Source organism: Labrus bergylta, chromosome 20 (genome assembly GCF_963930695.1).
Source record: "Labrus bergylta chromosome 20, fLabBer1.1, whole genome shotgun sequence".
NCBI lineage: Eukaryota > Metazoa > Chordata > Actinopteri > Labriformes > Labridae > Labrus > Labrus bergylta.
The window spans coordinates 9210123-9234145 of record NC_089214.1 but is presented as its reverse complement, the minus strand read 5'-3'; the positions used below and the strand labels follow the sequence as shown (position 1 = coordinate 9234145).

The following is a 24023-nucleotide window of genomic DNA, read 5'->3' as shown; positions in this document are numbered from 1 at the left end:
ACTACAAGCCACCATAGCGATCCTTTTTTGTTATGTTTTAAGACACTTTGAGCTTCAAACTCATATCCGGCTGTGATGGCTGCGACATCATTATTTTACCTCGCATAACATTGAAGTCGCTGGTCTACCACAACCTTGAATTGTTTGTTTTTATGTGTGATTGTGTGGCAACACATCACGATAAGTTCACAACGTTACACAAACAAACAATCCTGTTTGTACTCTCTGACTAAAAACAACTTTTCTTTAAAATTAAGTTATCCAAATTTTACATGCTAGGGCGTTCAAATCAAGAAGAGAAAAGTGCTGAGCAGTTAACCCTTTGATATATACTGTATGTATACATCATTAAGCAACATTTATTACATGGAGGTTCAACCTTTTTATGGTACATGAAGGAAAAGATGAGGAAAGGAAAGAAGGGTGTATCAAATGAAGGAAAGGATGAGAGACAAGGAGGCAGGAACATATTTTGTCACTTTTCTCTTTTTTTTTCCTTATTTCATTTTCCTCTTGTTCCTGCAGTCATTTTCAGTTTAACAAAGAGTCTCATATTCAGCAGCCAGAGCAATATGTAGTGTGTGTGGGTTTTTCTGTGTCTGTGTGTGTTGTGTATGTGTGTGTGTGTGTGTGTGTGTGTGTGTGTGTGTGTGTGTGTGTGTTTGTGAGCGTGTGCGCGAGCAGAGCAATAATGGAGTCCCATTCATCTATTTAGCTTAATGGTCTCATGGATATTTAATAACGAGCTTGATAGGCCAGACAGCTCTCACACACACACACACACACACACACACACACACACACACACACACACACACACACACACACACACACACGCTTGCAGTCAACAGCCTCTTATTCTTCTCTTGTCAGTGGCAGGAACTGTATCTCCCCCTGCAGAGGGATACGCTGACCTGACTGGATGAATATGCCCAAAAGAGTGTGTGTGTGTGTGTGTGTGTGTGTGTGTGTGTGTGTGTGTGTGTGTGTGTGTGTGTGTGTGTGTGTGTGTGTGTGTGTGTGTGTGTGTGTTTTGGTGTCATGATGACCGAACCTTTCTAATTCAGGTGATTTATTCCTTTAGAAATGGCCTCATTGTGCACAGCTCAGCTCTGCGTCTGTGCATGGGAGTGTGTGTATGGGTGTGTGTTATTGTGTGTGTGGAGGCATTTTTGCATGCATTCATACATGTGAGGCAATGTGTGTGACACTGTTGTTGTTCAGACATGTCAAATGTCATAACTGGTAATGGGGGGGAAGGAAAGGACACGAAGAAAGAACAAAGAGCACAGTGGAAAAACCACAGAAGAAAAGAGGGAAGGATGGAGATATCTTGAGGATGGGAGAAAGAAAGAGAGTAGCATTCAAGGAAGCATGTATGCACATTTGCATTATACAGTGAACGAGAGATAGAATATGAAAGTGAATGTAGTAGTGTAAGAACAGGAGGTAGAATAAAAAAATATAAATAAGTGAAAGGAGGACGGGCTAAAAAGTGACGAAAAAACGTAGTTAACGAAGGAAAGATTAAAGGAAAAATGAAAGGATGCATTTAGTTGAGATAGGAAGTAAGGAAGGAAGTACCCTAATGTGGAAAAGAAGGCACAATGGAAGGAACAGTGAAAGAAAGTGGGCATACAAGAGAGGATAAAGAAGGCAGAAGGTAGAAGGAGGAATAAAGGAATGAATAAAGAGGAGCAAGGAAGAATATGGAGAAAGACAGAGCAAAAAAAGAAAGGAAGCGAAAAGGGAGAGGGAGAGAAAGTAAAACTAGGAAAGCTTGAAGGACTAAAGAAAGGAAGGTAACATCCCAAAAGTAAAAAGGATATTTCGTGCACACAGGATCGTACCGCACGCACGATTGTTTTCGTCGCGCTTGGCACGAGCTCAGTACTCTCATGCTCGCAAATGTAATCTCTTTTTTTGTCAGCGGGCACGGTCTTGAATCCTTGAATATGATTGGCCACAGTGAAACAGTCGTCCTCTTTTATGATTGGTCTTTGGACTTTTTGACAAACGGGAAGGGACCTAAGGCTGTTCAAATCTTGTCAGAGGGGGACTGTGTCACTGTAGCCAATCATATACAGCGATGCCACGCGACTGTGCCCGCCCACTGACTGACAAAAAAGAGTTTAGTTGTTTGTGAGCATGGGAGTACTTAGCTCATATCAAGCGCGAGGAAAACAATCGTTCACGCGGTACGATCCTGCACCCGTGCATAACATTGTTTTGTCCTCAGAAAGATTTTTGCGCGAGAGTACTTTGAAAGCGCCCGTGCAAATATATTTCATGTGTTTGATTTGTGCTCGCTGATCTTTTGAATTCTCGCTCAGTTATCTAAATTGTGAGGCAACAAACGCCATGATCCAGTAAATAACAAAAAAAGGTAGTGTTGAGAAGTTTCTGATTGTGTCTTTCAAACGAATATATTTCAGAATACATAAAAAAGTTGTCACTGATACTGCGATTCAGGTCACAGTCATAAGAAGAACAATATAATGAAAACTTAAAAATCTGTTTTGATTTTATGGAGGCTTGTAAAGTGGAATTGCTGCTGTTTCGTACAGACCTTGTTTCTGTGCTCTTCATGTGTGTGTCTGTGTGTGTGTCTGTGTGTGTGCATGTGTGTTTGCAGCTGCACAGTCTGACGCAGGTGAGCCGATGTTCAGTTTCTCTTTATGACAAACGAGCGGCTGAATGTGTTTCCCTGAGCAAGCGATTCAACAGCAGCACACCTGCCACCACACACTCCCACTGTACTCAAACTTTAACTTTTATGCTTCTTCCTTTTTTAATCAATGTGTTGTTGTTTTTTTTTTACTTTAATCATTTTTATCATTTTTAAACTGTTTAGAAACCACAAATCAGCAGTTTGAATAGTCAAACTATAGGCTAATGATTTGATTAATTGCATTAATTCTGTGTTTGATAAATGGTGGTCGGATCTTTTCTAAGTGAGAAACATCTGGTAGAAGACAAAAGAAACCTTTCATCAGCTTTTGGTTACTGTGAGTGAAGTAAGTCGATGGACAAGAGGTCACTTTAGTACACTCTGTATTAACAATGTGTCTACACTGAGTGTTACTTTAGATCAGAATTCACTTCCTTGCATCACATGCAAATAAGATCCTGTGTGTTTTAATAAACCAAATTCATCATTGTTTTCGCCCAGCAGGAGGTAGCATTATTGTCCCTGTTGAGGGGGCGGTCCTTAATGCTGCCCAGGATGCATTAGTGTTTACACTACCAAACCGATGTGGATAAATGTGTGCTTGAATTCCTGCGTCTGTGGTCTGAGCTGTCGGATCTCAATCAGTCCTTCAGTCACATTGAGGTGTGTTCACCGCAAGCATCAAGGCTGTACACTTGTTATCAGGTCACCCAGGATGGAAGTTAATGCAAGGTGTAAACAGTCCCTTAGTAAATTCATATTTGTAATAATAAGACAGAAGTACTGTATATGTGTGTTAGACTGCATATAAAGAAGTCTGATGAGGAATATGTAGAAAAGTGTTGAATAAGTCATGGATAACTCGTATATTAAGTGTGATTATCCTTGAAATACGGGCTGCCCATGGCTGTGGTGTCCAGGATTTAAAACAGCTTCTGCCATGTGTGTCATTACAACTCTACGTTATATGATGCTTGAAGTTTGTTTGGTTAAATTTACCTTGGTCTTTTGCTAATAAAAAGACATCCTAACTCTTAGTTGTTTATAATCCACCCCTGTTTCAGTGCGGTGCCCGGTGTTTTTGTGTCTACATTAAGATGGCGTGTGGAGATTTAACATGAACAAATTCAGATTACTCACCCAGCGAGGTGCACACCCTCAGAGCTATAATAACAAAGGCAAGTCAAGTGAAATACACAAACACCTGGGCTGACAACTGTTCTCCCCTCTAACCGTGTTTATTCATCCCAAATGTTTTTGGCTGCACGCCTTCATCAGCACCTGAACACCTGAGGGGCCAACTCTCCTCAGGCACACGTATAGGAAGTTTATTTTTTACAAACTTTAGTGTGGATGCTTCATCCATAATGGGGGGGGGGGGGGGGGGGGGGGGGTAAACTCAGGCAAAATAGCAGATTTAAGGGTGCACATTTGGACACAAATAGACCTTGATAAAAAGTCTGTCTCCAAACCACAGATGAGCCACCTTATTAGTAGTGGATGAACACCTAACTTTTCACCAATTCTTCCTTTTTTGGGCACTTTTGGAGAGGTTGAGTTTTAAGTGAATCAAACACACACAATAAGTTGTTTCAAAGGACTATCGCCTTTAGCTTTGGGTTTCAGCCCTGCTTTTACACATGCTATCAGCTTCTTTGACTTTCTTTAAGAAGAAGTACTTTTGTCACAGAGGGAGAAAGTAGGGGTCTAATAAGGTCAGAAATATTCCCTTTGTTAGTGACAGTAAGAAACACTGAAGCAATAAGATGACACGTATAAAGAGGCGGTGAAAAGCAGACGAGAATGACATGAAAACTGTTACGTTAAATTGACAAAATATGTCTTAGAAGGTGAATTCTGTCCTTCCCCTCGATGAAGACGAGAGGCTCAGCTGGGTTTTGCCTTGCTCGTTTCACAGATTCTGTGTGTGTGTGTCAGTGTCTCCCTGTGTGTTTGTAGGGAGTGTTGACCCACTTCTGAAACCTACAGTAATTGGTGCGAGCCGCCAAACGAGTTAAATGAGGTGAAATCGGGATCAGGTGGTCCTCAGGTCCAGAGAGACACACACACACACACACACACACACACACACACACACACACACACACACACACACACACACACACACACACAGATGGCTCTTACTGCCATCATAGAAACTTGACAACTCGTCCAAACTGATACTTGGACACACACTTTCTTTTCGTCACACATACACACGTTATTTTCTCTCATTAAACACATATTGTGCTTTGATGTCTCTGTTCTTTAGAGGGGTTTCCCGTGCAGAACAGCAGGTCTTTATTCCATTGTGATTGTTCCGCTGGAACCAGATCAACACCAGTCAAATATGCAGAGGTTAAACAAAGTGCACGATCACTCTGCTCTCATTGATTGATTTCTTAAAGGGGAATCACTGCATTTTACACCTTGGTCTCGTTTGTTTTCTTTCATTCTTTTGGTTCTAAATGGCATTGAGAACTCTTTTTTAAGAGATAAGAGATAAAACTTATTTTTAACCCGAAACGCAAGTTACATTGTTCTCTTCAAAGCCACCACACTCCATTGATAAAAAGATGAACTTTGACATAGAACAAAGGAGTTGCTGGTCTACCTCTTCCTTTTCTGTTTCTGTTTTTTTTATTGTGTAATTTGACCTCAATATGAGATTAATAATGTTCATCTTATATTCTGCTGTATGAGCAGCTTTAATCAGTAAACTGATGACGGCTGTCTTCTGTCAGTCGTGTATTATCTGCTATCGGGACACAACAAGGTCATTGGTCGAACTGTCGGGGCATGTTGCCATGTTAACCAATCAACACCATTGATCTATTGGTGTTTGGGTGGAGCTGCAGCCAATCAGACACTAGCACTTCGGTACAGTGACACCAGGCATGTGACAACCGGACACCGATCGGGGGCAAAAACACACACTACACCAGCTGGGATCAATACACACGCACACACACACACACACACACACACACAAACACACACACCCCCTACAGTTACTCACATTTTATTTCTTTCACACATTTAAAAACAGTCAACACACATTTGTTTTGCTTAGTGTGCATTGTACAACACACACTTGCTCGTATTCCCACAGTGACACACACACATACATGTACACACACTTTGTCTAAAGATTTCACATCAACACACTCACTAAACAGAGCCATGGTGCTATGATGTAATATTGATTTGATGTGTGTTGATCTGGAAGTTAACGTATGTTACATGACAGCTTGAAACTAAAAGTCAATTTATATATAAACCACCTCAATAAAAGAATGGTTGTATTGATTTATAGTCAAGAGGATAATGAAAAGTATTTTCTTTCTGTATTTATTATTTCAAAGATTTTCAGATTTACTTACAGTAGATATATCAGATTTAATTAAGACAAATAATACAAATGTAAAATGCGGAATTTAAATTGAATTAACTAAAAATGTTTATTTACACAGAAATCATTCAACACGCCTTCAGGGTTATTCATTTCACTGCAGCTACCAAATGTTCTTATCTAACCTTAAGACCAAATATTCTTTAATTTATGTGATATCCTTTATGTGGGGTCAGAGGTCTGTCCATCATTGACCCACTGGCCCGGTTTCCTCTTACGTAACCACAGACTGGGAAGCTGCTGGTTCCAGTCAAGTTGTTGAGTAACAAACAAAGAGCTGCAGTGCGTGCGTGCGTGCGTGCGTGCGTGCGTGCGTGCGTGCGTGCGTGCGTGCGTGCGTGCGTGCGTACGTGAAGATGACAGATGATGGACTGGTGTGCAGGACAGGACAAACTCTCCACAGTGACCAGTGGAGACCCCGGTGTCTCTGTCTAGCAGATTATTTGCAGCAGGTTTTGGTTTCTTTTGTTGTTCAACACAAAGCCTCCAACAGTCCACAGCAGTTTCTTTAAACATAGCTGAAGCACATGACAACATTTTCACTCTTTATTTGTAAAGTTTCAGAAGGTCTGATGTGTGTGTGTGTGTGTGTGTGTGTGTGTGTGTGTGTGTGTGTGTGTGTGTGTGTGTGTGTGTGTGTGTGTGTGTGTGTGTGTGTGTACAGCTCTGATGTGTGTGTGTGTGTGTGTGTGTGTGTGTGTGTGTGTGTGTGTGTGTGTGCGTGTGTGTGTGCGTGTGTGTGTGTGTGTACAGCTCTGATGTGTGTGCAGGTCTGATGTGTGTCTATGTGTGTGTGTGTGTGTGAGTGAGTGAGTGTGTGTGCAGGTCTGATTTGTGTGTGTGTGTGTGTGTGTCTGTAATCAGAAGAAGAAAACACCTGACCCGGACGTGCTCATCTCGTACACTCAGCTGTGGTTAAAGAGAAGCCAATCTGCCTGAGAGCAGCACTCAGGCTCAGTGATCAGTTACAGAGAGTCTCAGGCATTATTCATCACACGCTGAATAATCAACCTGCTCAGAAGCTATGATACCACAGTGAGTGTGTGTGTGTGTGTTTGTGTGTTTGTGTGTGTGTGTGTTTTCTGGTTAACTTAATATATTTAGGATAGCAAAGCAGGAAGGACCATCTGTTGTCAAGATTTGTTTCCTGGTTTGATCGAAAGTTGAGCTTTGTGAATTAAACAAGCGTTTTATTTCCATGTGGAAACATTTCAGATCTGCAAATCAGTTGGATGGGAACAGTCTCAGATAAAGGATATATCCTCTGGACACGACAGCAAAGTCCCTCTTCTGTGTGTTGTCTTTGTTTACTATCTGACTGAAAACTTGAGGAGTGAGAATCGAGTCATAGATGAGAATCTTTTGTCTAAGAGCAGATTCCTGCAGCCTGTGTGTTTATAGACATTAATCAAAATCATCGTTACATAACCGTCGACGGTTCTCTAGGGTTACATATCGCTTCTTCTGATCTGCACACTGGCTGGTCTCCTGCAAAACCAAACACTCCCGATGCAATCCAAAATCCAAAGTTAATCAAATTGTAAGTTATATTAAATTTGGTAACAGTTAATAACGTTGATAATTAACTGAAGAATCTCTATTCATATGCAGAATCTGTAACTGATCTAGAATGTTCTAAAGTTTATGGATCCATCACATAAACATAGATAAAGTAAGAACTGATCCAGGGCAGATGTTTCAAGTGATATCGCCCATTTTCTGATTTATTTTCTCTCTCTGTTTCTCTCTCTCTCTCTCCAGCTGTTGAACCTCTTCCTGGCTCTGCTCCTCAGCAGTTTCAGCTCTGACAACTTGTCAGCGCCGGACGACGATGGCGAGATGAACAACCTGCATATCGCCATCCACAGGATCACCAGAGGCCTGGGCTGGTGCCGCAGACAGGTGAGGTCACGACACCTGTGTGTGTATGTGTGAGCTGAATGAAGTTCACTCTCTCGTCGTCAAACTGTTTCATCTTTTCTATGTGTGTGTGTGTGTGTCTGTGTGTGTGTTTGTGATGCTCAGGTGGTGGATTTCTTCAACGGGAACCTGAAGCGTCGTCGTCAGAAGAGAAAGGAGGCCAAAGCCATGATGAAGCTCAAACGGCTGAGCACCATCCACACAGAGGCCAACGGAGCTGTCATAGGTAACATACTAACACACACATGCGCACACACACACACACACACACACACACACACACACACACACACACACACACACGGTATCAGAATACATTTATCTATCCTCCTCCAAATTCAAATGGCACAATCCAGCCAATGTTTCTTGACCCTCTGTTCACACACAGCTGCATGTGTGAATCTGTTCACCCCCACTTTAAGGTGACTTGTTCCTGCTCGCCCCCTAATAAAAGTCTGTCTCTCTCTCTGTGTCCGTCTGTTAAATAAAATGTGACACATTGCAGCTGAATAGCTCAGCTTTTGATTAACAAGTTGAACCCTATTTGTTTAGTCAGAGAGTCAAAAAAAGCTGCTGCTTAAGAAATAACCAGGGCCAGATTGTTCAACGGTAACCCAACAGGATGAAAGCCATCAAATGTTGATCAAATCTTAAAATGAGTTTATTCAAAGTAAAACAATACAACATGAACAGATATAATCAAGTAATCTAGAGGAATCAAGCAGTAAATGAACATGCTAAGTCCTGCCATCGACCAGTACAACAACTTTTATCGTTTCAGGTCATACATAACAAATCCTCTGGTGGCGTTGAGCCCAGGAGGAGGGGCCAAATTTGAATGTTGCGTTTACAAGCTGCAACAAACATTGTTACTGACTCTACCTTTAAGATCTAGGTGATTTGAAGAATCAGTTTGCTACAACTGATTGTTGTCTGCAGTAAACTAGTAAACTACAATTCATCTTCTAATGTCAAAGCAAACCTGAAGGCACCACCAAGCAGTTCAAATCACACAATAAATGAGTTAATCTTGGTCAAAAATAAAGACATGAGCTTGTCCAGTAATCTTTGCTTTTATCTGTGTGTGTGTGTGTGTGTGTGTGTGTGTGTGTGTGTGTGTGTGTGTGTGTGTGTGTGTGTGTGTGTGTGTGTTTGTCTCAGGACGTCATGTAGAGAAGTATGTGGTGCCGGAGGACGACAGCTACATGACGAACCCTAACCTGACCATCAGTGTCCCCATTGCCCCCGGAGAGTCTGACGTGGAGTTCCCAGAGGAGGAGGAGGAGGAAGAGGAGGAGGAGGGGGAGGAGGAGCAGAGCGAAGGCTCCGAGGGGGAGGAGGAGAGGGGTGAGGTAAGTAGGAGATCTGACTGTCTGCTCATCTGACTGTGTGGCTTTTGAGTTCACACAAAAACACACCTGTGTGTGACGTAAACAAGCTCAGGTGTGCTTATGTAAGTCAGCGGTTCTTCCCCCGTAGGTTACCATCTGTGTGTGTGTACACGTGTTGACGGTGAGCTCATGTTATTAATCCTTACATCTAAAAACCATAGCTCAAGACATAACATTTTAAAAATGGGGTTATTTTAAAAAGTTACAAAATATGTTATTCACCTTATGGTTGTTGGTTTAATTTGATTAGATTTCTGAACTTCCCTGAATGCATCCATTTGGAGTAGAGTTGAATAATTATTGACATCGAACTTGTGCAGAAACACTGAAGAAAATAATAAAATTGCATCTCTGTCGTCTCTGTAATGGCTCAATTCATACTACACGCACGCACGCACGCGCACACACACACACACACACACACACACACACACACACACACACACACACACACACACACACACACACTCACACACACACTCACAATAAGAGGGTCCCTCAGAAAGAATTGGAGGCCTCAGGCAGGGCATTATGGTCTCCATTTTTCTCACTTTGCAAAGCTGTGTATGTGATGTGTTTGTGCTAAAAGGGTGTATATTAGTAGGTGTGTGTGTGTGTGTGTGTGTGTGTGTGTGTGTGTTATGATGTTTCTTTTTCTATTTGTGTGTATGTGTGTGTGTGTGCCTTCTGTCTCGCTACATTTCCTCATATGACGTATGGTGCCCGTTTGTGTTGGTTTGTGCATATCTCTTGTAATGGTTCTGTTAAATTTGTCAGAGTTTGATACATTCTTGAGCTAAAAAAGCTAAAAATTGTATGTGTGCGTATGTGTGTGCGCGTGTGCGCAAGCGTGTGAGTGTTTTGTATGTTGTGTACTGAGGCGAAAACGAGGAGATGTTTAGTAGTCTCCAGTTTCCTCTCTTTGTATCTAACATGAAATGACAGATTTGTGTCATGCTGTGTTGTGTGTTAGTGAGTTTGTGTGAATGTGTGTGCGTGTGTGTGTGTGTGTGCGTACACACCTGTGCTGACTCAGTTCATCATCACCCCTCCTCTTTAATCATGTTGTGCACCTGTTCTCTCTCTCTCTCTCTCTCTCTCTCTCTCTCTCTCTCTCTCTCTTCCTCCCTCTCTTCATGCCCCATCTATCACAGTGTCTCCAAACCTCTGGGTCTGGACCCCAAAACGTGTCACAAGATAAACTCCAAAGTGTTCTGAGAGGAAGATAATTAATTACATATTTTCAAACACTAATTATTTATCGTTTTATAATATTTGGGAAAATTTTCAGTTACGTATAAACTTATTTTATACTTCACAATCTTGGCTGTATTTTATAGGAGCAACATGTAACCCTGACACCTAGTTTTTAAAATGTGTACTGCAGTTCAAATTCAAAACATTGGAGAGAGCTGTCTATCCCCGCCCCCTCCTCCATAGACTCCATGCACACTCAGGAGTCTCAGTGTTTAGTCACTTCTGCATCGGTCTTGGAACCTTTGTTGCCTCAAAGCTCTCTCCATTTTTCAGAAGCATCTCCGATATTTCTCCTAGTTTTACCACGTCTCCGGTCAATATTATGTATTATATATTAATATTAAGTGTAATGCAAAACGATCAACAATAAGATGGAAGGGGCATTTTATTGCATCTGAAATGGTGAACAAGCTTACAAAAGTTATCCCGTCTGATCAGACTCGGAAAAATTATTAATGACTCCATCATCATCATCATCGTCATTTTTATCTCTGATGTACAGGTAAAGTTTAAAATCCCATAAAGACAGAAACACTCGTGCTTTTTTCTGTTTATATATTCTTCTTTATATTAACTGATAAATGTAAGCAATAGTGCATAACAAATGTTTTTAAAAAATCCAACAACACATTATGGAGCAGGTGTAGAGTGGAACAAACAGGCGGATCTATTCTGCTCAGTTCTAGCTTCAGTCTCTCTCTCTGCGTTTGCATGCTGCAGGAGCCGGTTAGCCATGAGGTGATACATGCAAATGCAATGAGAGTTGCACAGCACACACAAACAAACACACACACAGACACACATACACACACACACACACACACACACACACACGCACACACACAGATTCACACATTGACCTGATGTGAAAGGGCAGCGTAAATAGAACAAAACTCTGGAGCATATTTTTTTCCCCAAAACGGCTGTTGTGGAGTGAGAGAGAGTGTGTGTGTGTGTGTGTGTGTGTGTGTGTGTGTGTGTGTGTGTGTGTGTGTGTGTGTGTGTGTGTGTGCGCGCGTGCGTTTGTGTGTGAGTTTTGTGTGTGTGTTTGAGAGAGAAAGAGAGATAGACGGCGAGATTGGGGGGTCAGGACACAGGAAGAGAGAGCGAGACAGAGAGGGGGAGTCAGAGAGCATCACTGCTTTCACAACTCTTTAGCGTCAAGCTCTGTTTCCAGGGTGTGTGTAGTTGTGTGTGAGTTTGTGTGCATGTGTATTTGTGTACCGCGGTGTGTGTGTGTGTGTGTGTGTGTGTGTGTGTGTGTGTGTGTGTGTGTGTGTGTGTGTGTGTGTGTGTGTGTGTGTGTGTGTGTGTGTGTGTGTGTGTGTGTGTGTGTGATGCAGCCAGGCTGTTTTGTGTCTCTCCCTCTAAAACATCACACTTACTTTATTTCCTCTGCTCTTAATTGAGTTGAACGTTGAACATAGAAAACGAAAGAGAGGATCAGCTCTGTGTTGACCCGTGTTTTGTTTCTTCCCTATCAATCGTATTCTTCATGTTTTAACATCGACACTCCCTCTGATTTTCTCACTTTACCTCAAGTCATCATATTTCCTTACACAGACTTTGGACAGAACTCTGACATCACAAGTAAAAAAAAAAAAAAAAAAAAACCTCAACCTCCTAGACAGTAGCCTGGACAAAAGAATAACAACCCTCACTCTTTTGATTTAAAAAATGCATTTATCTTAAGGATCTTTTCAAACAGGGAGAGAAGCTCAAAATGCTTTACAAGACAGTGAAGGAGCAAGGGAAAAAATTCAAACCAGCTGTCCAAAAGATCGGCTCAAGCTAAATAATAAGAGCCATCAAATAGTAAAAACACGTAAATTATAAGAACAATAGTATATATTAAAGGTGTAAAGTCAAATAAAAGAGTCAAATCAATAGACTTTTTAAAGGTGCAGCATGGTATGTACTCTCTCGTGCGTTGTGTGATGAACCAGGCATAAACTTTCACTATTGGCTCCAGCACGCTGTTGATCATGAAAACTTATTACAAACTTATTTTGAAGTATTTTAGCGGGGCTCATTAAAAATCAACTTACCACAGGGACAGCATTATGCACACCAACAACGATACACGGGCTGCACCGCTCAAGTCTGCAGGGGCCTGAGCTGAGGGCCCCTCTGTTTCATTACCAGCTTAAAAGTTCTTTTAGGACTATATTAAGGGGACACATAACATTTTATTTTCAGATTATTAAATAAATTATACCATATGATGAGCTGATAGAAGTTGTATTGAGAAAATTATTTGATATTTTCAAAGCTGGTTGATAAAAAAAAAAAGGAGAGTTGAGAGAAGATGTGATAAAAAAATGTGAAATGTCCTTCTTTCATTGCACATTTCCTTCGATCGCCTCAAGAGACGTCTCTGTTGTCTCAGTCAGCATCTTGGTTCAAGTACAGCTCGGTCTCTCTCTGTCTTTCTAGTCGAGGTCGAGCTGAGTCTGCAGCTTCACTAATACCATGTTTCCATGACTCCGACCTCAGATAACTTGGTGATAACCTTTAGGACTAACATGATCGCAGTGACTCAGATATGACTTCGACATGACTTTTATTACTTGGAGACGACCCCTGTGTCTCAGAACTTTCTTGAGTCACACCCTGTTGCTGCTAGTTCAACTATGTCCACGTTTTCATTGTCATTTGGGTAGTTTTTTGCATTTTGGGGAAGTTAACTGCTGAAACATCTAACAATATTTGGCCATGAAGGAAATTAAGGCATTTTGTATTTGTTGCATTACTTCTTGACTGTGAATGACCCCACTTTGACAAGCCCCCCCCCATCCACCCCACCCCCTTCTTTGCTCATCATGCCGCTGTGAATACATGCCAAGGCCAACACCATGCATTTGACCTTCCTGTCTTATGTGTTTAAAATGGTCCGTGTTACTCACACAGCTACAGTGTCATCATAGATGAACCTCACCAACCTCAAACTGAAGAAGAATCAACACAGGCAAAGTTCAATAAATAAACAAAGGCGCAATTTTTGCAAGGCTATCATGAAGCTCTTTTCATGCGTTATTTTGTTCAAATTTGTATCTTTTTCTAAATAGTTCGAGTTAAGAATAATAGATCACCCTCTCCCAAAAAGCATTTTCATAGTTAAACTTCTTACATTGTAATATCCATGTTAACTCGCAAAGCAAGGCTTTAAACTCTGGGCATGACTTTTGTAACTGGCAAATGAAGGGTCTACTTTAAGGCTGTGTTGTTGTTTTTCATCCGTAAAGCTTCTGATTATTTTTTACAGCTGATCGATGAATTATTTAGTCTTTGATCGTCCTCTTTGACTCCAGTGCAGCTTCAATGAATTTGGCAGGACTGTTCTACTTGGACCTTAGCAAGCTACTTTGTTTAAGCACGACTTTGGCGTACTAAAAATGTGTTCCACCACCTACAGCTTAGTAGTGCTGAAGAAAAGTGGCTAGCTAGTGGAAAAGTAAACAGTTAGAATTTTTCAATGTAGTGCACATTTACCCCAAAGTTGTGCTTTGGCTCACTTTTTCTTAAAATCATCTAAATTATTTGGGGAGACAGTCCTGTCTGCAGAGCAGTATAGTCTAGTTTCTGTGCTGGCACTCCGGCTGTTCTTTTAAAGGGCCTCATTGACCTGCATCTCCTTTGGCTAGACTACTCTATTGAAGTACATCATACAACCTCACTTCAAAAATACCAGACTGTCACTTTAAATGACTTTATATTGACCTTTCTGACTTTTTCTGACACACGTCCTCTGTAACTATAAAAAGAGCTTGATAACTTGGCGCAGTATAATTTTTAAAACTAGTCCAAGTTTTCTCTTACACTCCTTTCTGAAAGATATAAAAGTTTAAAGAAGTCCAAAGAGGAAAAGAGAGCAGAAGAGTTGGACAGTGAGGTAGAGAAAGTGGTGGAGGGAGATGGTGGTTTTAATACCGCCTGCCAGAAACTTCTCAGGTTGCAGGTCAGGGATATCTGTTTGTTTTTCTTTTGAGCAGGACTAAACCCTCATCTTAGTGACAAATTAACACTAGTCTGGTGGTTATTTATAGCCTACTCCGCTTTCTTTACGTGCCTGTCTCTCCTGCGTCATCATCCAAAGTGAGGACTTTTACATTCAAAGTGCTCTGCAGAGATTTGTCTCAGAAAATACCAGGCCAGTCTAAAATGCTGCAAAGATGTCTGTTCATATGTTACTATACATTCTCATATGTTCCTGTTTAGTGGAGAAAACAGAAAGTGGACCTAAGCGTGCTTTTTCAGTGTATAACGTGAAACGTACCATCCAGTTGGGAAATTAAATGTAGAAAACACGTTTTAGTGCTCTTAAGATCATCTTCCACTGGAGAAAACAAAAAGAGGTAACATGTTCTCCAGGATCTCTTTCCAGTAAAAGAAAAAGTGAAAGTGTAATTACGGCACTCTTTGGTGTTTAGACGAGAAGAATCCTACAGATTGACCTTTACATGGAAAAATGTAGAGAGACTTTTTGTTGGAGAAAATGTATTATTATTGAGCTGGTGCCCTTCTTTTCATCAACATTGATACTGCTGGAGTCTGCTAATTTTCCTTAAGATTTAAAAGGGGTTCATGTTTTCTATCATTGGCAACCATCGGCCACCATTGGCTACCATCTAGCCTCTGGGGGCAACAATGTGCAAACTTTTTTCGGCTTCATTGTAGCCCGTTGTTGGCGAAAAAAAGAACGACCTCCAGCCAGCACTTCCTTTCATAGATATTTTGAGATTGTGAGATTGTTCTGTGTACACCGAGCAGAGCAGTCAGAGCATGAAAACACAAAGGGCAACTTAAACAGCTGACACTGTAAACACTTGAGTCAGACCTTTGACCGTGAATGTTGACCGTGTCCACCTCCAGCAGCCGATTCAGGCTTTATGAGACGGTAAAACCAGGTTCAGTGATTTATGATGCCATTAAAGCGCAGGTCAGCTATTTAATCATTACATAACCAAAGACGGGGTCTATTAAAACAGAGTGCTGCAGCAGCTTAACAGCTTCTATTTGCAGTGAGATGTTTGTGTACAGAAAATAAATTACACACAACAGACCTGCAGGAGAGGAGAGATGGGGCGAGAGATACCGAGAGGGGGAGGGAGATAGCAAAAAAAGATGTAACAAACTAAAACAAGAGATAACAAGAGAGAAGATAAATGAATGTGCAATGAATAAATGTGCACACTGTTGCTTTAAAGCACATCGTTAGCATTCGTGTTGAGGGAACACTAACACAAATTGTATCACGTAAAGGGGTCACAATGTGATTTTAATCATGATTTCTTTTTTGAATTTTCTAATTTTGACCAAGAAATTAAATAAAACATGATGCATAGATATAGCATTTACATTCTATGTGAATAAATATGCAAACTATCCTTTTTCCTAATTGTACTGAAGTGACACTGATACTAACTTACAAAAAACTAACCCTAAGATTTTAAAACAAATCCCAAATCAAATAAAAAGATGTAAAGCACAAATGATAAAAATCTCCTTAAATAAACAGTTTTAAGCTCGTGTGTCTGGCATTGAAGCACAGGCAAGCTGTTCATCACCTAATTTAAGTTCTCATTCAGATTTTTGAAAACTTGGCTCATGGAGGCTGGCTCTAATGTGTTACACATCAGCACAGATCCTTAAAACACAGCTGCACATGCTCATTTCTGTGGCTCTTTCGTTTTTGGTGTGTCAAGCTTCGCAGAATGGCGCTGTATTACCAGCTGCATCATGTTGGCGGTGTTATTTGTGTGCTTCTTCAGTTTCTTGTCATTTTTGTACAGCTTTGAAACGAGACATTTTCTCAACCTTAAAATCTTCATTCTCCTCCTCCGTGTCTGTACGTCCATATTTATATCAGTATTTTTTAGCGTATTGCGAGTTATAATTACGTCCAGGTTATTGTTAGCTTTTTGCTATATCTGCCAAAATATTACAGAACGTTCTATTTCATCTTAAAGGAGTTAAACGTTTTCCAAATGTGTTGACGCCTGGCTTCTGGTTGCATAAATATGTAAATGTGTGTGTGTGTGTGTGTGTGTGTGTGTGTGTGTGTGTGTGTGTGACTTCAGCCCCCAAACTCTTAAAAGTTTAAAGCAGCCACATTGCCCACCTCTAAACACCTGAGCATTTGTGTCTTTGTTTTCCTCCAGGTGTACCCTCTCTGCTGCAGCTGTGTGCCTATGTGTGTGTGTATGTGTGTTTGTGTGTGTGTGTGTGTGTGTGTGTGTGTGTGTGTGTGTGTGTGTGTGTGTGTGTCTGTGTGTGTGTGTGTGTGTGTGTGTGTGTGTGTGTGTGTTAGTTTGTTTGGTGTGTCTGCTGCCCTGAAATGGCAGCTTGTAAAACCGACAGTGACCCCCGCCGCTCCTCTCGCCCCCTCAGTCTCTATCTGGTGGCCTCTGACTCCTGCAGAGTTCAGCACCCAGCTAACAGGTGTACATGTGTCTGCAGAGAGAGGTGGAGGGAGACCGAGCTCTGCTTTGATTTCTCCTGTCTGCTGTGAAACAGTCGACATCAAAACAGCCCTCATCTTTCTGCTCCCTCCTCCTGTTACACAAGCTGCAGCCTGTAGAGTTAAAGTTACATCACTGAAGAAATTTAAACAATAAAGTCTACAACTAAACAAACTATTGTGTCATGCAAACAGGGGAGTCACCAGACTTTTTCAACTCAAGTGGTTCACTGACTCATTCAGGGTTGACATGAGGTATGTGTGCACATTTTTACCTCTAAAATGGAACACAATAGGGGGGGTAACATAAACATCATATAATCTTGATTCTTTAAGGACTCAAAAATAAGATATGTATTATTTAAAGAGATATCAAAAGACAATATGCCATAATGAAATACAAAGAAACTACTAGCAATCTGTTGCTGCTGTGAAACATTCGCACTTTACGGGGAATTCGGTATTTACAGCTTTAAGAGTGACTATTCCTATAAAGTAATTCTTAATACCTGTCAGTGCGGTCAAGTCATCCACCAAACCGATACAGCCTTTGTTCACGTTTTGGTTGGAGTACGCAACACCATTGACAGTAAATAAAGATGGACAAGGCATCTCCACCTCTTCTCATTGTACAAAAGTGAAGCCAAAACTCCCTCAGCAACAGGTGATCTTTAGAGCCACAGTCTGTGCGGTGGACTCTGCTGTGTTATTTGACAGACCGGCAAATTGCTGAATAAGAAAGTTGGTAAAATAGAAGAACGTCTTGCTGCAAATAAAGGACCTCAAAATGTAATGCTAATCATAATGTAAGGTTTTAAATAAATAAATAACTGACCAATAGTTCTGCAACATGTGCAATACGTTCTGCATAACTTTCTATTTGGAAGACTATGTTAGGACTCTATAACATTTTTACGAGCAAGATAGCAAGTGTTGGTATGAATGCTGTGTTGTTAAAGTTCAGCATGAAAGTCATGACATAGACCTGCTAAAAAAATATAATCAAGTATAATAAAAGTACATCTTTGCCTATTTAATGTAATCTGGTTTAGAGTTTGTGCTCATTCTGGGCAACTCTGCATATCTGCATTTATCCATCTCTGTAGTTTTCTGTCTTGTTTCATTTTCTTTCCTCTGCCTTCTATCTTCTGTCTGTGTTAAAGATAAAATATGTCTTGATTCTGCTTTTGTTGGCACGAAACGTCCGTCTGCAGAGACAAAGCGTGCCGAGTTGGTCCTCGTTAGAAGCGAACATGCCATTCCTCCCGCCTAGTGAAGACAAACAATGTTACATGCTTCACTTTAACAATGAGTGAATGAAATGTGTGCTGTCACCGAGCGGCTGCAGACTGATGTACCCGAGACAAACAAGTGAATGTACGCTGCAGTTTACACTGTCAGTGTTTAGCTTCAGCTGTTCACTCAGTCTGTCTGTTTGGAGGGAGAAGGAACAAGGAGCCAAAAGCAGAGTGAAAGTGGATTAAAGGAATTTACAGCTCCATTAAGAGTGTAAGTGAGTTCTTCACTCTGATCGTCTTTAATAATGTATTAAGTATCCAAAGAACACACTTACACAGAGGAGGGATAAACAGGCGACTGCAGGAGATAGTTGTTTGTATCATCCTGTTGTTAATGATCTATAATGAAAAAAATAATAATTGCCAGAGCACTACCTACATCATTTCCATAGGACGGAGTGTCAGGTCACATTCAACAAATCTAAGAACAAAACTCTTGGCTCCGGTTAGCCTATATGTGGTTTTGAAGGGGGATATAAGAAGACCAGCCTGAGGAACAAGAGGAAGTATTCAGTTATTTTTGAGATGTAGTCATACTTTAAGACAATTTTTCTCAACTTGTCTCGCCTCAGAATAAACCACCATGAGAAATTGCGAACCAAATTTCTAAAATTTTTCAACTAGGAAGTAAAAAATCTGCATTAAATTCTCTTTTTAAACCAGGATGTACACGTGTTTATTTCTGCTGTAAAAATAGACACTTCCTTATGGGACCTAATGGGGACTATTCTGCTTTTTGAGACAGCCTCAAGTGGACACTTAAGGAACTGCAGATTTCTTCTTTTTTTTTGCACTTGAATTGACTGAATTGGCTTCATTTTCCAACACTGCAGGATGCTGCTTTATAAATTCAAGATTCCTGTGGCTCCTCTGATTGTAATTCTTTTTACTTAATTGTTTTAATTAAATGGCAAGTTACATGCCTGATTGCAGATAATTTTGGTAGTTTTGAGGTACATTTTCCCAATTTCATCGTGGGTTTTTCCCCCTTGTTGCGGCTGAACTGTTACTCGAGTGATGTCTAAATTCTTCATAATAATTCCTTCTGATAGAAATAATGTTAAAAAAAAGTGATAAAACTTATTAAAAATTAATTAATTGTGTGAGCAAAGTAATCTGATTACATGTGATTTATTACTAAAAAGGACAAAAACCTGTTTAGTAGAGTGTGAATAGAAATACATTTAAACTCCTCATTATGGACGTCAGCTGTCAGGAGGTTTCTGTCCAAGGCTGCTGTGTGTGTTTTTATGTGTGTGTGTGTGTGTGTCTGTGTGTGTGTGTGTGTGTGTGTGTGTGTGTGTGTGTGTGTGTGTGTGTGTGTGTGTGTGTGAGTGTCAGTGTGACATTAGCCAGATTTTGTGTGGATCCTTTTTCACGTGCAAGTGTGTCAGAGATTAGGTGTGTATTCATGTCCATTGGCTTCACCTTTGCGTGTGTGTGTGTGTGTTATAGTGTCCAAGGCTGGCATTCGTCATGGCGGCCGCTCTCTGTTCCCAGAGTCTGAGTGTATTCATGAGTTAGCTGTTGACTCAGGTAGTTAGTTCACCTGTCCACGCACTCACACTTGTTCAGTGCCACACACTCACACACACACACACACACACACACATGCATGCACACACGCTTGCACACACACACATACAAACACACACTCACACACTCACCCCTGCTGTGCCTTTGTCGAGACATTTAACAAAACTTGCCAAATTTTCCTCCACAGCTCTCAGCAGAAAAACCTACCTCCCATCCCTCCATCTCCCCCGTCCCTTTGTAAAGTTAAACTCCCATGATGCTTAGCAAACAGGGATGTTTGAAGTCTGCTAGGCTGGGGGGAATGAGGGGGGATTTCCTGACGTGTAGTTTTGTCCAGATCTCCGAGTCAAAGTGAACAGACGGCAGATTTCCTGGCTGTGGGAGGGAGGTTTGAAGGTGAAGCCTCGCTGTTTTGTCAGCCAGAATTCCTGCTGGTTATGTAACATCAATCTGACTCATTCAGCCCTGACTGACACAAAATGATGCTGATGATCACACAAACACACTTTATTCACCCCATACCTGGAGCTACACGTGAGCTGAAACTGTTACTACACTCTAAAACAATTGTAATTTATAACTTTATCCTTAAAGGCTTAATATGTGATTGTATATTTACATGCAGTGCGAAGATACCAGCATAATAAAGATCGCTAGCATGCTAACACAACAATGCAGCGTGAGTTGTTTTGGTTTCATGCTGGTGCTCAAGGGTGACATCTGCTGGATCAAAAAAATATATAAAGTATATAAAGCCTTTAACCATACATTTTCTAAACGTATGTATCAACTCAATTATTTTCCAGTAAGTATTAAGACATATCGGTGGCCTAAATAGTTGATAATTTTTAAGATTATCCTGTGAGACTACATATTAAATCTCTATTTATTTCTAGTTATCACATTTGTTTCTGTTTATTTGAGAAAAAAACCCTTGTGTAATATGTCTGAAGTTACAGAGTCAGAAGCTACAGAATCAGAATTATTAAGACTCAAAGATGACAAAAAGTCGAGATTTGGAGAAAAACACTCAGAAATTAATTGTTTTCATGGGAAAACAGAGTAAATAAAATGTACAGATACATGTCCGCATTGGGTTCATTTATGTTTCCTTTACAAATGAAAATATATTTGTGTGTTTTAAAGGATAAAACCGTCACTAACTTGGCATACATGATAAAAAATGCATCCACTACAAAACAAACTTTGCTCAAAAATTCCACCATTTTCCAAAGTATTCTCCTTTATGTGTTTAGTTGGTCTGGCTTGAACTGTTGGCTACAATGCTCAACACTTACCCCAGATTTCTGGTTGTATTGTAACATTTGCTCCATGTCTGTAGGCTTCTGGAAAACGTGCAGAAATACGTGTGAAATTAACGCAGAGTATGGAGAGAAGGATCAGTCCTTATTTGTATACATATCGGAAGTAGAGCATGAGTGACCTCGACTAACAAATTGTTGGTTTTGATATTTTTTGGAGGGATACACAAAAAGGAAAATGTGAAATGAAACCTATCCATCAAGTAGGATTAAATAAACATTTTGATTTCATAACATAGAGGGTAGAATGTTTAGACCAATGGGTTCAAGAGGATAAGCTGTTGGGGGGTTTCTAGATCTGTTTAGTTAAAGATTCTTGGAAGTGTTTTTTATCACTTCTCCTTGGACGCCTTTAATCAGTCAATGCAGGGTGATGGTTCTTATTGGCTGTTTCCTGCTCTTTTGTTCAGCAGAAAGACGATATCAGCCTATCAGAGGGCAGCACTGTGGACCTGAGAAAGCCTGGGGAGGAAGAGGATGAGTACTCAGAGATGGCTGAAGAGGCAATGGACCCCGAAAACTGCTTTCCTGATGGTAAGCGAGCACACAGAAAAAGGAAGTAGTTATAAGCACATCACCAGGGCAGCACAAAAACAGCAGACTGACGAAGAAGTTAGGCCCGCACATTTGCTCAGATACCACAAAAAGTTTGAATTCATCACAATCACAACGTTTTGATCAGAGGTCTTCTTCAGGTGACAATTTTGTGTGCGGGCCAATCTTCATCGCAATCTTCCTAAGTAAGGACACAGACGCACACACAAACTCACGGCAGCAGTGCAGTTTGCACAACTCTTGACCAATGTTGAGTGGGTCTGGAAGAACCATGGATGTTGGGGCCTTGGAAGAGGCATTTCCATTAATTTAGATATATATCTTACATTTTATACAAAGATGGATTTTTGAGGTTTTATGTTTAAGACACAGCTTCATAAGCCCCCCTGATACAAACAAGTTACATGAAATTGCATCTTAACCAACAGCTCCCCACATGAAACAGTCTGTAATACATCAAAGTTGAGCATTTAACACTGAGACTCATCAAATACCGACACTAATTCACGACCTCTCTTTTGACGATAAGTTAAGTCGCTATAGACGTTGAAATCAGGGTCTTTAAGATATTGTAACCATTCTATTTCACAAGTTCCACTAACCATGTGCTGATTCTACCACTTTCTTGACCTAATACTTTCATAATGAGATTTATGATATTGTCATGACTAACCCAGGTGAAATGCAAACACCTTGTTTGTTTCCTGACTCAGCCGCTTTCTCCCTGGTGCACAGAGATTTGTCTTAGATCCAAATTTGCACAGCTAACATGACCGTGATACAGAGACATACTGTAGGGGAGAAAAGGCTTGGGGAACACTATTTGCTTACCAACAGCCAACAAAATCCCAGGAGAGCTGATATGACCTGTGACGTATTATCTTATTATGTCGAAAACCAACATTTTTATTAGTCGCTATGCAGATGACATGAAGCTGTACATGTACGTATCGCCCAACAGCTACAGCACTGCTTGTTTGAAGTTTGCTCAAATAAACTTGTCAAAAACTGTGCTAGAAAGTTGTAAAGTTCATCCAGCGTAATACAGGTGTAAGTATGAGCAGATCCAAAGAAGAGGAGTACTACTGGAAAACAAGTCTCGTGATTTCTTTAAATTATTTTATTTCTCTAACTAGCAAGTTATTTGTTCATGACAATCAGTCAACAATAAGTTGCCCATTTGTTTTCTTTTTGTTGCATAAATCAAAGCTTGATGACGGCACTAGAAATATAAGCCTCTGTGGATTGTTAGCATGCTAATGATTAAGGAAGGTCACATGGGAGTTGTTAGCTGCAATAAATGCAGGATGTGCACATCCTGGCAAGGGAAGACCATTGGTTTGAAACGGGTGTTGAAGAAGTCATCTATAACAAGGTTGAGAAAGCATCCCTTACAGAGGTGGTGGTCTGAGACACCATCTATCACCAACCTACAATGATATTTAAATTCGCTTTCAAAAGAGGTGAAGTTCCATTCCCACCTTGGCTCACATGCCGGGGTTGTTAACGACTTTAGGCAAAGCTATGTCAGCGACTCAGCTAACAACTCCCCTGTGACCATCCTTGATCATTAGCATGCTAATGATCCACAAAGGCTTTTTACTTCTAGCTCCATCCAACAGTTAGTTTGTAACCGAAGAAGCCTTTCAGAGGAGAGGTGGAACATCTCTAAGATCGTCATCCAAGTGCAGTTGCCTTCGGATCAATCTTCAATTAACATGTCTATTAATCTGCTAGTAATTATTTTTGTGATGATGGAATTTAGTTGTCCATGTTTTTCTCAGTTTAACAGTAGCTGAACAGGTTGAGTAACATTATGGTTTCATGAGCCAATCCCACCACCCTCTTGCCCCAATACTTTCATAAAGAGATTTATGTGTTCGTTCTGACTAGGCCCAGGTGAAATGCAAACACTTTGTTTTCTTTTTGACTCATGACTTCTTCCCTGGTGCACAGAAATTATTTTAGACCCATCACAGTACAGCATAGCCATTTTACAGAGAAAAATAAGAGGTGGTCCAGAGAGAGAAGGAACTGATTTGTATGTTTGCGTAAGAAGAGAATGCTTACTTCGCAGTTCAGTGAGAAGGAGGTGTTCTTTTAAACTATTTGTAACATGTTTTCCATTGTTATTGCCCATATGACTTTCAGAGGTAACTTGAGGTAAAACGAAAAAAATCCTGGGACAGAATTAGGCCAGC

General features: G+C 40.7%; 1 protein-coding gene across 1 annotated transcript in view; it reads left to right on the top strand.

Moving 5' to 3' along the window:
• Window positions 1-24023, top strand: part of LOC109993120 (sodium channel protein type 3 subunit alpha-like) — a 137657-nt gene that overhangs the window by 79655 nt on the left and 33979 nt on the right. Inside the window, exons 19-22 of the mRNA XM_065948947.1 lie at window positions 7845-7985; window positions 8109-8229; window positions 9165-9355; window positions 21678-21801. Coding sequence (XP_065805019.1) covers window positions 7845-7985; window positions 8109-8229; window positions 9165-9355; window positions 21678-21801 — 577 coding nt within the window. The remainder of the gene's footprint in view (window positions 1-7844; window positions 7986-8108; window positions 8230-9164; window positions 9356-21677; window positions 21802-24023) is intronic.